The sequence below is a fragment of the Theropithecus gelada genome, chromosome 1 (assembly GCF_003255815.1).
Source record: "Theropithecus gelada isolate Dixy chromosome 1, Tgel_1.0, whole genome shotgun sequence".
NCBI classification, from domain to species: domain Eukaryota; kingdom Metazoa; phylum Chordata; class Mammalia; order Primates; family Cercopithecidae; genus Theropithecus; species Theropithecus gelada.
The window spans coordinates 141,444,141-141,457,015 of record NC_037668.1 but is presented as its reverse complement, the minus strand read 5'-3'; the positions used below and the strand labels follow the sequence as shown (position 1 = coordinate 141,457,015).

At 43.4% G+C, this 12,875-nt stretch overlaps 1 protein-coding gene across 1 annotated transcript in view; it reads right to left on the bottom strand.

Moving 5' to 3' along the window:
* Positions 1-12,875, bottom strand: part of NVL (nuclear VCP-like) — a 114,408-nt gene that overhangs the window by 32,391 nt on the left and 69,142 nt on the right. The window contains exon 19 of the mRNA XM_025394330.1: positions 11,556-11,655. Coding sequence (XP_025250115.1) covers positions 11,556-11,655 — 100 coding nt within the window. The remainder of the gene's footprint in view (positions 1-11,555; positions 11,656-12,875) is intronic.

The window sequence follows — 12,875 nt, the reverse complement described above, 5'->3', positions numbered from 1 at the left end:
TGAGATTTTTTAAAGGTGACGAACATTTTTTTTTTTTTTTTGAGATAGGGTCTCACTCTGTTGCCCCAGCTGGAGTGTAGTGGCGCAATCTCCGCCCACTGCAACCTCTGCCTTCTGGCTTCAAGCGATTCTCCTGCCTCAGCCTCCTAACTGGGACTATAGGTGCGTACCACCATGCCTGGCTAAATTTTATATGTTTTTGGTAGAGACGAGGCTTCACTGTGTTGGCCAGGCTGGTCTCAAACTGGCCTCAAGTGATCCACTCACCTCAGCCTCCCAAAGTGCTGGGATTATAGGCATGAGCCACACCCGGCCCAGGTGATGCAAATATTCTAAGATTAGATTGTTGGGATGGCTGTAAAGGTATGTAAATATACCCAAAACCATTGAATGGTATACTTAAAATGGGTAAATTTTATGATATGTCACTTATATCTCAGTAAAGCTTTTTAAAGAAATGAATCCTCAGACTAGCAACACTATAAATATATACGCTGAAAATAATTACAAGATCAGACAACCTTCACGAAATAGGTTTCTACTCATGATTCATTAAACAAATAAGAAGAATGATGTTTTTTGTTTGTTTGCTTTGAGACAGAGTCTTGTTCTGTTGCCCAGGCTGGAGTGCAGTGGCACAATCTCAGCTCACTACAACCTTCTCTTCCCAAGTTCAACCGATTCTTGTGCCTCAGCCTCCCAAGTAGCTGGGATTAGAGGTGTGTGCCACCATACCAACTAATTTATTTATTTATTTATTTATTTTTGTATTTTTAGTACAGATGAGATTTTCCCATGTTAGCTAAGGTTGGTCTTGAACTCCTGGCCTCAAGTGATCTGCTTACCTCGGCCTCCCAAAGTGCTGGGATTACAGGCATGAGCCATTGCACCTAGCTGTAAACAAATAATTATTGAGCTCTACTACATACCATGGCAGCTATCTCGGCCGAAGTTCTGGCTGGGCATAACCTAATTTTAAAAGGGAAGTACTGTGCCAAAGGACAAAACATACAGGGTTGACCATGGCACCAAGTCATTGTTCAATTACCTTCAAATGCATTCAACAATGACCCAAAGCATCCAGACTAGATGTGTAAGGAAACACTCCATTTAGCTTGGAACTTCAGTGGTAAATATCTTCGTACAATGAAATAAATACCTTCTCTGTGAGCTATCCACTCTTTCATCTGATTATTATTATTATTATTATTTTTTGAGACAGAGTCTTGCTCTGTCGCAAGGCTGGAGTGCAGTGGCGCGATCTTGGCTCACTGAAACCTCTACCTCCCAAGTTCAAGCTATTCTCCTGCCTCAGTCTCCTGAGTAGCTGGGACTACAGGCGCATGTCATCATATCCAGCTAATTTTTGTATTTTTAGTAGAGACGGGTTTCACCACGTTGGCCAGGATGGTCTCGATCTCTTGACCTTGTGATCTGCCCGCCTCAGCCTCCCAAAGTGTTGGGATTACAGGCGTGAGCCACCGCACCCGGCCTTCATCTGATAATTATTAAGGGCTTAGAATGGACAGAGACTCTAACTAGAACCTACCTCTCACATATAAAAGTGCAGAATAAATCCCTGCCCTGCAGAAGGTTGCACATCATAATCATAATTTACTTATTTCTTCTTTTCTTTTTTTTTTTTGAGACAGGGTCTTGCTCTGTCATCTAGGCTGGAGTGCAGTGGTGCAATCACAGCTCACTGCGGCCTCAAACTTCTGGTTTCAAGTGATCCTCTTGCCTCAGCTTCTCAAGTAGCTGGGATTACAGGTACACACCAGTGCATATGGCTAATTTTTATTTTTATTTTTTTTGAGATGGAGTCTTGCTCTGTTGCTCAGGCTGGAGTGCAGTGGTGTGATCTCGGCTCACTGCAACCCCCGCGATTCTTCTGCCTCAGTCTCCTGAGTAGCTGGGACTACGGGCACGTGCTGCTACCATGCCCGGCTAATTTTTATTTTTAGTAGAGACGGGGTTTCACAATGTTGGCCAGGCTGGTCTCGAACTCCTGACCTCATGATCTGCCTGCCTTGGCCTGCCAAAGTGTTGGGATTACAGGCGTGAGAGCCACTGCACTTGGCCTAATTTTTTATTTTATTTTGTAGAGATGGGGTCTTGCTTTGTTGCCCAGGCTAATCTTGAACTCCTAACATCAAGAGATCCTCTTGCCTCAGCCTCCCAAAGTGCTGGGATTACAGATGTGAGCTAACACACTCAGCTCTTATTTATTTTTCAACTAAGCCATGCATAGAAGGCAGAAATTCCTTCTGGATTGTATACTGCTACTGGTAGAAAATAGATAATTATTGAGTAGAAGAGAAAGTACTAAGATACTTGGGTTTCATAATTGTGCAGGAGTATCTTTTTTAAACAGCTAGATAATAGATTAAGGGGGAACAGGCAGTTTCCTAACTGAGAACATCCTTTACAGGAGTTGGTATGTGAAGAAGGGAATGCAAAGATGTGCGTAGGAGAGACTAAGGCTAGGGTACAAGGAACTGCATTTCCTCTGGTTAAGCACAAGGCAGTCGCTTATTTCCAGAAGAGAATGTGGACTTTGATACAGCACACATTAGAAGAGGGCTAGGGCTGTGCGCAGTGGTTCACGCCTGTAATCCCAGCACATTTGGGAGGCTGAGGCAGGAGGATCGCTTGAGCCAGGAGTTTAAGACCAGCCTGGGCGACATAGTGAGACATCATCTCTACAAAAAAGACTTTTTTTTTTTTTTTTTTTTTAAATTAGCTGGGTGTGGTGGTATGTGCCTGTAGTCCCAGCTGAGGTGGGATGATCTCCTGAGCCTAGGAGGTCAAGGCTGCAGTGAGCTGTGACTGCACTACTGTACTCTAGCCTAGGCTACAGAGTGACACCCTGTCTCAAAAATACAAATAAATAAATTAAATAAAAGAAGAGGTCTGTCCCAGTTCTTCGGAATAACCAAAGGTGGAATGGTGAGAGGACAGTATTTTCATTTACTTTCTAAGCATTAATACTTCAATAATTGAGAAAAAAGTTAAAGGCAAGAAGATGAAAAATAAGAAAAAAGAAGACATTTAGGATATCAGTCCAGGAGGGTTTAACATCCAAGTGCTAAGTACACAAATTAAACAAACAAACAAAAAGTCACATAGAAAGAATGAGAATGACATGGAACCTTTAAAAGAAAAAAAGCAATGTCTATAAATTATGAAGAAAAATAATTTTAAACTCAAAATTATATCCCAGCTAGGTTACCAATCAAAATTAGGGTGGTTGGCCGGGCACGGTGGCTCAAGCCTGTAATCCCAGCACTTTGGGAGGCCGAGACGGGTGGATCACGAGGTCAGGAGATCGAGACCATCCTGGCTGACACGGTGAAACCCCGTCTCTACTAAAAAATACAAAAAACTAGCCGGGCGAGGTGGCGGTGCCTGTAGTCCCAGCTACTCGGGAGGCTGAGGCAGGAGAATGGCGGGAACCCGGGAGGCAGAGCTTGCAGTGAGCTGAGATCCGGCCACTGTACCCCAGCCTGGGCAACAGAGCGACACTCCGTCTCAAAAACAAAACAAAACAAAACAAAATTAGGGTAGAATAAAGATATTTTCAAATATAAAAGAACTATAGGGGATGGTCTCACATTTGGAAAAACAAATCAAATATACAAGCAGTCAAAAAAAATCTACTTCCTACATAATCTTTCTTAGAAAAGCCACTGAAAGATAAGCGCCAGCAAAATGAGGGTGTGAGCAAGGTAAAAAAACTACACACAAAAAACCCATGAGATCAGAAACAAAGGGCAAATAAAGGAAAACAGTCAAGGAAGTACTGAAATAACAGCTGTTTAGACCACAGGCATAAAGCAATCAGTCCAGATTAAAGCAGGAAGGTGGAAAGCTCTAGAGGGAGGGCTCCAGAAACAAACAAACAAACAAACAAACAAATGGAACTGGTACATCATTTGAATAAATAACATCAACAGCTGTATAAAATATGTGATGAACAGGAAACAAAGCAAAAGAAAAGAACGAGGGCCACTGAATCCAAGAACAAGAGTTATATGAGAAAGGAAACCTAATCAGTGTAATGCTTGGCTCAGCAGAGAGAAATATTGACACAGCCATAGTAATGTAAACACTAGTGACTTAACCAAGAGTTGTGATCAAACTATATTACAATACTGGGAGGATAGGGGAGAGGACAGATGATGTGGCAGTGATGGTGGGAGTGGAGGGTATGGAGAAAGGGTGAACGTAAGATAACTAAATCTTCATCTACCTTAAAATGAGGTTAATGGGCAGTGTTTAAAATTGATAAGAAATAGCTATATGAGCATATTTGAAAATATGAAAAAAAACAGCTCAAGTGGTTGCCTCTCAGGGGATTAGAAGGGATGGGACAGAAAACTACAGTTTTTGTTATAAGCTTTTCCTGACATTTGATTTGAAACTGGGGTCCCTCCCTCTACATGTGAAAATTACAACTGAAGATGAGATTTGGGTGGGGACACAGAGCCAAACCATATCACTCATCAAGGTTCAACTTTTGCACATGTTTAGGGCTGTTGTGAGGTTTAACATGGTAAAGCATCCAACAGAGGGCCTGACACGTAGTAGGTGCTCCAAAACCTAGTTGTTATTACTGGTGATTGTTTTAAAATAATAGGGACTTGTAAAGAAAATGAAATGAACTTATTTTCATCTCCTTGAACAGACATTTTAGAACTGAAAATAGACTAACTTTTATCTAAGTGTCCCCTATCTCAGAAGTGGCAAAACCTTTTACCCAGTATAGATAAAACAATCTAACAATAAGAATAAGAATAGCCCTTATTTATTTTCTTTCTCTTATCTCACATCTAATTCCAGAAAATCCTATTGGTTTTACTTTCAAAATATGTCTCAAATTTTACCACTTCTTACTTCTCCCATTAAGCTCACACAAATTCTCCATGGACTGACCGTAGATCTTCTGGTTCAGAGTATCTTTTGTGTCAAGGACTTTTTTGGAATACAGAAAGTTTATGGATTGCTTCTTAAACGTTTTTCAATGTATAAAGTAAAATACATCAGAAAGATTACAAGGAAGTCAAGGGTATTAAAAGCTACCAAACTGTTAGGAAAACTGCTCATTACCCTCCAATAGCTCCCCATCACATCAGAATAAAATCCACACCCCTTACTGTGGCTTAAAAGGCCCCTTGCACCTCTCTATCACTGTCCCCCTTACTCATTTCGCTTTAGGCACACAGGTCGTCTTGCTGGTTTTCCAACACGCCAAGCTTGTTTTCCTCTCAGGGCCTGTATATCATTTGTTCTCTATCTGGAATACTCTCATCTCCCAGATTTCTGCATGGCTTGGTTCGCATCCTTTGGGTTCATGTACACATGCCATTTTCTGAAGAAGTCTTCCCAGGCAACAGCACCTAAATCAGCATCCCCTCCCTAACCACTAGTCACTCTCTATCCTCTCACGCTGTTTCTCTTTTCTTTTTTTTTGAGACAGAGGCTCGCTCTGTCGCCCAGGCTGGAGTGCAAAGGCACAATCTCAGCTCACTGCAACCTCCACCTCCTGGATTTTCAAGAGATTCTCCTGCCTCAGCTTCCCAAGTAGCTGGGATTACTGGTGCCCACCACCACACTCAGCTAATTTTTGTATTTGTAGTAGAGACAGTGTTTCACGATGTTGGTCAGGCTGGTCTTGAACTCCTGACCCCAGGTGATCCATCCTCCTCGGCCTCCCAAAGCGCTGGGATTACAGGCGTGAGCCACCGCGCCCAGCCTCATTTTATTTATTTATTACTCCCACCCCACCCCACCCTGTTCCCCAGCTCCAAAGCAGAATATATGCCGGCAAGGAATTTTGTGATTTTTCATCTTCGAATTCCCAAAGCTAAGCAGGATGAAGTATACAGTAAAAACTCAGTAATTATTTGATGAATGAAAGAGCAAATCTCCTTACAGATTGAAGAAAATTGTATTAATATGACTGATCCACAACACCAAACCTTAAGATGACTAAACAACTTGCACAATAAAGGTAGAATGTGTTAAAAAGAGAAATATAGGTACTAAGGATTAAAGCTGACCACAAATATATATATATATAATATTTATTTAATTTTATTTATTTATTTATTTATTTATTTATTTATTTATTTTTGAGACGGAGTCTTGCTCTTGTCGCTCAGGCTGGAGTGCAGTGGCACAATCTCGGCTCACTGCAACCTCCGCCTCCCAGGTTCAAGCTATTCTCCTGCCTCAGCCTCCTGGGTAGCTGGGATTACAGGTGCCTGACATCACGCCCGGCTAATTTTTGTACTTTTAATAGAGACAGGGTTTCGTCATGTTGGCCAGGCTGGTTTCGAACTCCTGACCTCAGGTGATCCTCCTGCCTCAGCGTCTCAAAGTGCTGGGATCACAGGTGTGAGCCACCGCCCCCAGCCTACTGCAAATATATTTACACTTCCATTTTCTCTCCTTTTAGAAGCTGGGCCTTTCTGTCAGTACCCTGAACAATAGAGTTTACCTAGTCTGGACTTTGCCTTTAAGAAGAACGGCAGCTTCCATTTTCAACGCTTAGAATCTGCCTACCATGTAAGAAGTGCAAACACCCTGAGAGAAGCACGCTACTGGAAGCCCAAGCCATATGAAGAGGCATTAAAAGATGATAACTGGGGCCAGGTACGGTGGCTCACATCTGTAATTCCAGCACTTTGGGAGGCTGAGGCAGGCGGATCACCTGAGGTCAGGAGTTCAAGACCAGCCTGACCAACACGGTGAAACCCCATCTCTACTAAAAAATACAAAATCAGCTGGGCGTGGTGTGCATGCCTGTAATCCCAGCTACTCGGGAGGCTGAGGCAGGAGAATCACTTGAGCCTAGGAGGCAGAGGTTGCAGTGAGCCGAGATCACACCACTGCACTCCAGTCTGGGCGACAGAGTGAGACTCCGCCTCAAAACAAACAAACCCCAAAAAGATGATAATTATTTGGGGGCTCGGTTGGGAGAGAGACCAAGGATTGTGAAGACATTGTGAGTAAAGAGGCCACTGTGGAAATGGATTCTCTGGTCCAGCCACTCCAGCTGATAGCATGTGGATCCAAGATGAACCACCCAGACAAGCCCATCCCAAATTCCTGACCTAAAAATTGTGAGCCAAGCAAAAATGGTGATTTTTTTTTTTTTTAAGATGGAGTCTCAATCTGTTGCCTAGGCTGGAATGCAGTGGTGCGATCTGGGATCACTGCAACCTCCGCCTCCTGGGTTCACGTGATTCTCCTGCCTCAGCCTCCTGAGTAGCTGGGATTGCAGGTGCCCACCACCACACCCAATTAATTTTTATATTTTTAGTAGGGATGGAGTTTCACCGTGTTGAGTAGGCTGGTCTTGAACTCTTTACCTCAAGTGATCCTTGGCTTCCCACAGTGCTGGGATTACAGGTGTGAGTCACTGCACCCAGCCACAAATGGTGGTTTTAAAGCACTAAGCTTTACAGTAGTTTGTTATGCAGCAATGGCTAACCAGAACATCAAACAAGGAGGGAATTTTTTTTTTTTTTTTTTTTTTTGAGACAGAGCCTCGCTCTGTCACCCAGGCTGGAGTGCAGTGGCCGGATCTCAGCTCACTGCAAGCTCCGCCTCCCGGGTTCCCGCCATTCTCCTGCCTCAGCCTCCTGAGTAGCTGGGACTACAGGTGCCGCCACCACGCCCGGCTAGTTTTTTGTATTTTTTTAGTATACACGGGGTTTCACCGTGTTAGCCGGGATGGTCTTGATCTCCTGACCTCGTGATCCGCCCGTCTCGGCCTCCCAAAGTGCTGGGATTACAGGCTTGAGCCACCGCGCCTGACCAAGGAGGAAATTCTTAAAGCTAAGCAGACAAGAAGTTATAAGCAATCAAAACAATGTCACATGATAGTATACAATGGAGCAGAACTGCCAAATAAGCATGAAAACAAGTGAAGAAGATCTAGAACATTTATTATTACTATTATTATTTTTTGAGACAGTTTCGCTTTGCCGCCCAGGCTGGAGTGCAGTGGTGCAATCTTGGCTCATGGCAACCTTCACCTCCTGGGTTCAAGCAATTCTCCTGCCTCAGCCTCAGCCTCCCAAGTAGCTGGGACTACAGGCGCATGCCACCATGCCCAGCTAATTTTTTTGTATTTTTAGTAGAGATGGGGTTTCACCGTGTTAGCTGATGGTCTCAATCTCCTGACCTTATGATCCGCCGGCCTCGGCCTCCCAAAGTGTTGGGATTACAGGCATGAGCCACGGTGTCCAGCCAGATCATTTATTTTTAAATGTAGGTCATTAATGCAACAGATTTGTTAAAGGGGAAAAAAGGATGGAAGAGTTTTAGGGGAAGACAATATACATACATAGGGAAAAAAACAAAACACCGGTACCACATTATGATTCATCTGCCATTCTTAACACAGGTTTTAAAATAAACAGGCCAGGTGCAGTGGCTCATGCCTGTAATCCCAGCACTTTGGGAGGCCGAGGCAGGCAGATCACCTGAGGTCAGAAGTTTGAGACCAGCCTGGTCAGCACGGTGAAACCCTGTCTCTACTAAAAATACAAAAATTAGCTGGGCGTGGAGGCACGTGCCTGTAGTCCCAGCTACTTGGGAGGCTGAGGCAGAGGAAACCTTTGAACCCGGGAGGCAGAGGTTGCAGTGAGCTGAGATCACGCCACTGCACTCCAGTCTGGGCAGCAGACCAAGACTCTGTCTCAAAATAAATAAATAAATAATAAAATAAACAAACTTAAAATATGGTGAGGGCTGTTAACGATAGAATATGTTATACAGGAAACGAAAGACTGATGCTGTGGTTTGAACGTATTCCCCAAAGTTCACGTGCTGGAAACTTAATCCCCAATAAAACAGTGTTGAGAGGTGGGGCCTTTAAAAAGTGATGAGGTCATGAGGGCTCTGCCTCATGAATAATGCTGGTTCCAAGGGAGTGGGTAAGTTATTGCAGGAGTGGACTCTTGATCAAAGGATATGTTTAGCCACTCTCTCTATTTTTTAAATAATAGAGACAAGGTCTCACTATGTTGCCCAGGCTGGTCTTAAACTCCCAAGCTCAAGCGATTCTCCTGTCTCGACCTTGTAAAGTGCTAGGATTACAGGCATAAGCCACCATGCCCAGCTTGGCCACTTTCTTCCTTTTTTTAATGTCTAATCATTTATTAACTATGTTTCTGTATTATATTATTAATACATTGCATACATGACAAGCCATACATCAAAACCAGATAGTACAATTAAATAAAATAACAGATAATAATTTTAGCATTTTCTTGTCTCACCACCAACAGATATTAAGCCCATCCTTACTAATTTATGCTCCTCACTTTAAAAAGGATGATCACACACCAGAAAAAACTAGATCAATGTATTTCTTCAAAGAGGCTTTTTTGAGAGAAACACGGCCCTCATTTCCTACTCCCCAGGATCCCCCCCTCTCTGCTGCTCTCTTCTCCAGGTTTCCTCTAATGAAACCAATCTTTTGCTATACAAAATGCTTTTTGGTAGGCTGAGGAAAACAGTCAGTTGTTCAGCTCAGGCAGTTGAGATAAATGTCCAAAGATAGGGTAAAATTAATTAAACTTTATTTGTCCACCCTTATTCATGGGACCATGGTTTCTTCCTGTCCAGGCCACTTTCCTTTTGCTCTCTCATGCATGCTCTTGTGCTCTTCCACCCTTTCACCTTGGGATGATGCAGCAAGAGGGCCCTTGACAGATGCAGGCCACTCAATCTTGACCTTCCCAGCTTCCTGAACTAGAAGAACTGAATCTCTTCTTTTTAACACTAATTACCCAGTTTCAGGTATTCTATTAAGCAACACAAAACAGACTAAGACAAGCATCTTTTTGAAATATGTGAGAAAAGATCTGTATCTTCTTATGAAAGGGAAAATGTGATTCTGTTCAACTCTGAGGGACTTTCTTCTAGGATGACTCTGTGATTTTATGACCTAATGACTGTTCCCACTACTATTACCAAACTGCTTATGAACATGATAATAATTACTAAATAGCTACCAGCTGTTTACTACCACTGTGGTAGATACATTACCAACATCATTTAACCTTTGTGGCAATCCTGCCAATTAAGTATTATCATCCTCATTTTAAAAGTGCCAAAATGATGGTCAGCAAGATGAAGTAATATAGTCCCAAGGTTACTATGGTATAATACAGAATATAATTGGTCTTTGCCCACCGTTCCTGGCATAGACCTTCAAAAATCCTTGCAATTTCCTGAATGCCAGGAATATCTTTGTTGAGCTAATATGGTGACACATAGTGGCCCCACAGATAGCTTCAGGCAGGGGACTGATCACCAGAAAGATCAAGCATGTGATTAGAGTTGTAACTCTGAGCCACCTTCTGCACTTCTATAGTCTTGAGCCCTTTTCTGAATCTCTCAAAGAATGCTTAACCTTGAAAACAATTTTCAGTAATCATTAAGGGCAGATATGAGGGCATGGCTCCAGCATAAAACCTTAAAAATCTATCTTTAACTTCTAGTAGAGTGAAGAGTATGGTTTTTATTTCCTATAAGCTAGCGAGAAACCATAAAACACAAATTCTTAAAATACTTTTGTGGTCAAAAGTGTATGCCGGTCGGGTGCAATGGCTCACGTCTGTAATCCCAGCACTTCGGGAGGCCGAGTTGGGCGGATCACCTGAGGTTCAGGAGTTCAAGACCAGCCTGGCCAACATGGTGAAACCCCATCTCTACTAAAAATACAAAAAATAGCTGGGCATGGTGGCAGCACCGGTAATCCCAGCTACTCAGGAGGCTGAGGCAGGAGAATCACTTGAACCCAGGAGGCAGAGGTTGCAGTGAGCCAAGGTCATGCCACCGCATGCCAGCCTGGGTGACAAAGTGAGATTCCGTCTCCAAAAAAAAAAAGAAAAGAGTGTATGCTGCAACTGTTCTCAGCCAAAAAGAGCTTTCTAAGCACGAACACAGAAAAGCAATCTCACGGGATCCAAGCAGTAATACTATGCTTTTTACTATAGCTTATGCAAAAGCTTTCTAAGCCTTTATTTCTTTATTTTTTTTTTTTTTTTTGAGACGGAGTCTCGCTCTGTCACCCAGGCTGGAGTGCAGTGGCCGGATCTCAGCTCACTGCAAGCTCCTCCTCTCGGGTTCACGCCATTCTCCTGCCTCAGCCTCCCGAGTAGCTGGGACTACAGGCAACCGCCACTTCGCCCGGCTAGTTTTTTGTATTTTTTAGTAGAGACGGGGTTTCACCGTGTTAGCCAGGATGGTCTCGATCTCCTGACCTCGTGATCCACCCGTCTCGGCCTCCCAAAGTGCTGGGATTACAGGCTTGAGCCACCGCGCCCGGCACCTTTATTTCAACTACGAAGTTTCCTTTCACAGAACCAGAAAGGGATTGTCCAAATTTAATCTTCCTTTCCTAGGATGCGTGTGAATTATATTGTTTATAAATGCTACAAGTTTTTACTTTTATTTTTAATTATCTGAATCTCTTCTATGGAAATGCTGTAAGTTTTTAGATTCATCTGCATTACAATATTTTTATTTCTTACCTGGCCTGTTAGTGGCTGCCATAATAAAAACCTGCTGGCGTGCTTCCAGACCATCCATCTCTGTAAGTAGCTGATTCACCACTCGGACACTTGCCCCTGTCTAAAAAGACATAAATCTGGTTCCATCAGCTCTTAATATAAAGGAAAAAAAAAATTTTTTTCTTCCCCATGAAAATAATACATTTCCCCATGCAAAAGAGATCACAGTGATCATTTTCCAAGGAGCCACTATATGCACACACTGTGCAAAATGTGTTCTCATCAGTGGACCTCCCCAGCAATCCTATTATTATCCACAGTCTAAATGAGGAAAGTGAGGCTCAGAGGGGTTACTTGTCCAAGTTTTCATCACTAGGTAAAGGAAGAGATGAGACTCAATCTCAGGCTGAATGGATCCCAAGGTCTAATGTTTCTGAGTTACTCAAACATCTAACCGTCACAATACACTTCCCTTGGGGCGAATCTACAGCTAGCTTTTGTTTCTTTGGTAGAGATGGGTCTTGCTATGCTGTCCAGGCTAGTCTTGAACTCCTGGCCTCAAGCAATCCTCTTGCCTCAGCTTCCCAAAGTGCCGGGATTATAGGTGTGAGAGCTGCACCCCACCCAGACTAAGCTTCTTTTTTTTTTTTTTTTTTTGAGATGAAGTTTCGCTCTTGTTGCCCAGACTGGAGTGCAATGGTGTGATCTCCGCTCACTGCAACCTCCGTCTCCTGGTTCAAGCAATTCTCCTGCCTCAGCCTCCAAGTAGCTGGGATTACAGGCATGTGCCACAATGCCAGGATAATTTTGTAATTTCAGTAGAGATGGGGTTTCACCATGTTGGTCAGGCTGGTCTTGAAACTCCTGACCTCAGGTGATCAGCCCACCTCAGCCTCCCAAAGCGCTGGGATTACAGGAGTGAGCCACCACGCCCAGCCCTAGACTAAGCTTTTGAACCCCAAATTTCCCAGTATATCAGGCATTCTAGATCTCATTTTATTTTTAAAGTCAGTCAAATTTAATAGTGGGAGGTTGTATACCACCTTTGGTGAGACTAATTTTTTTTTTGAGGCAGGGTTTTACTCTGTAGCCCAGGCTAGAGTGTAGTGGTGTGATCTCAGCTCACTGCAGCCTTCCCCTCCTGGGCTCAAGCAATCCTGCCACCTCAGCCTCCCAAGTAGCTGGTACTACTGGTGTGTGCCACCACGCCTAGCTAATTTTTGTATTTTTTTCTAGAGATCCTCTTGCTATATTGCCCAGGCTAGTCTTGAACTCCTGAGCTCAACCGATCCTTCCACCTCGGCCTCCCAAAGTGCTGGGATTACAGGCTTGTGCCACTGC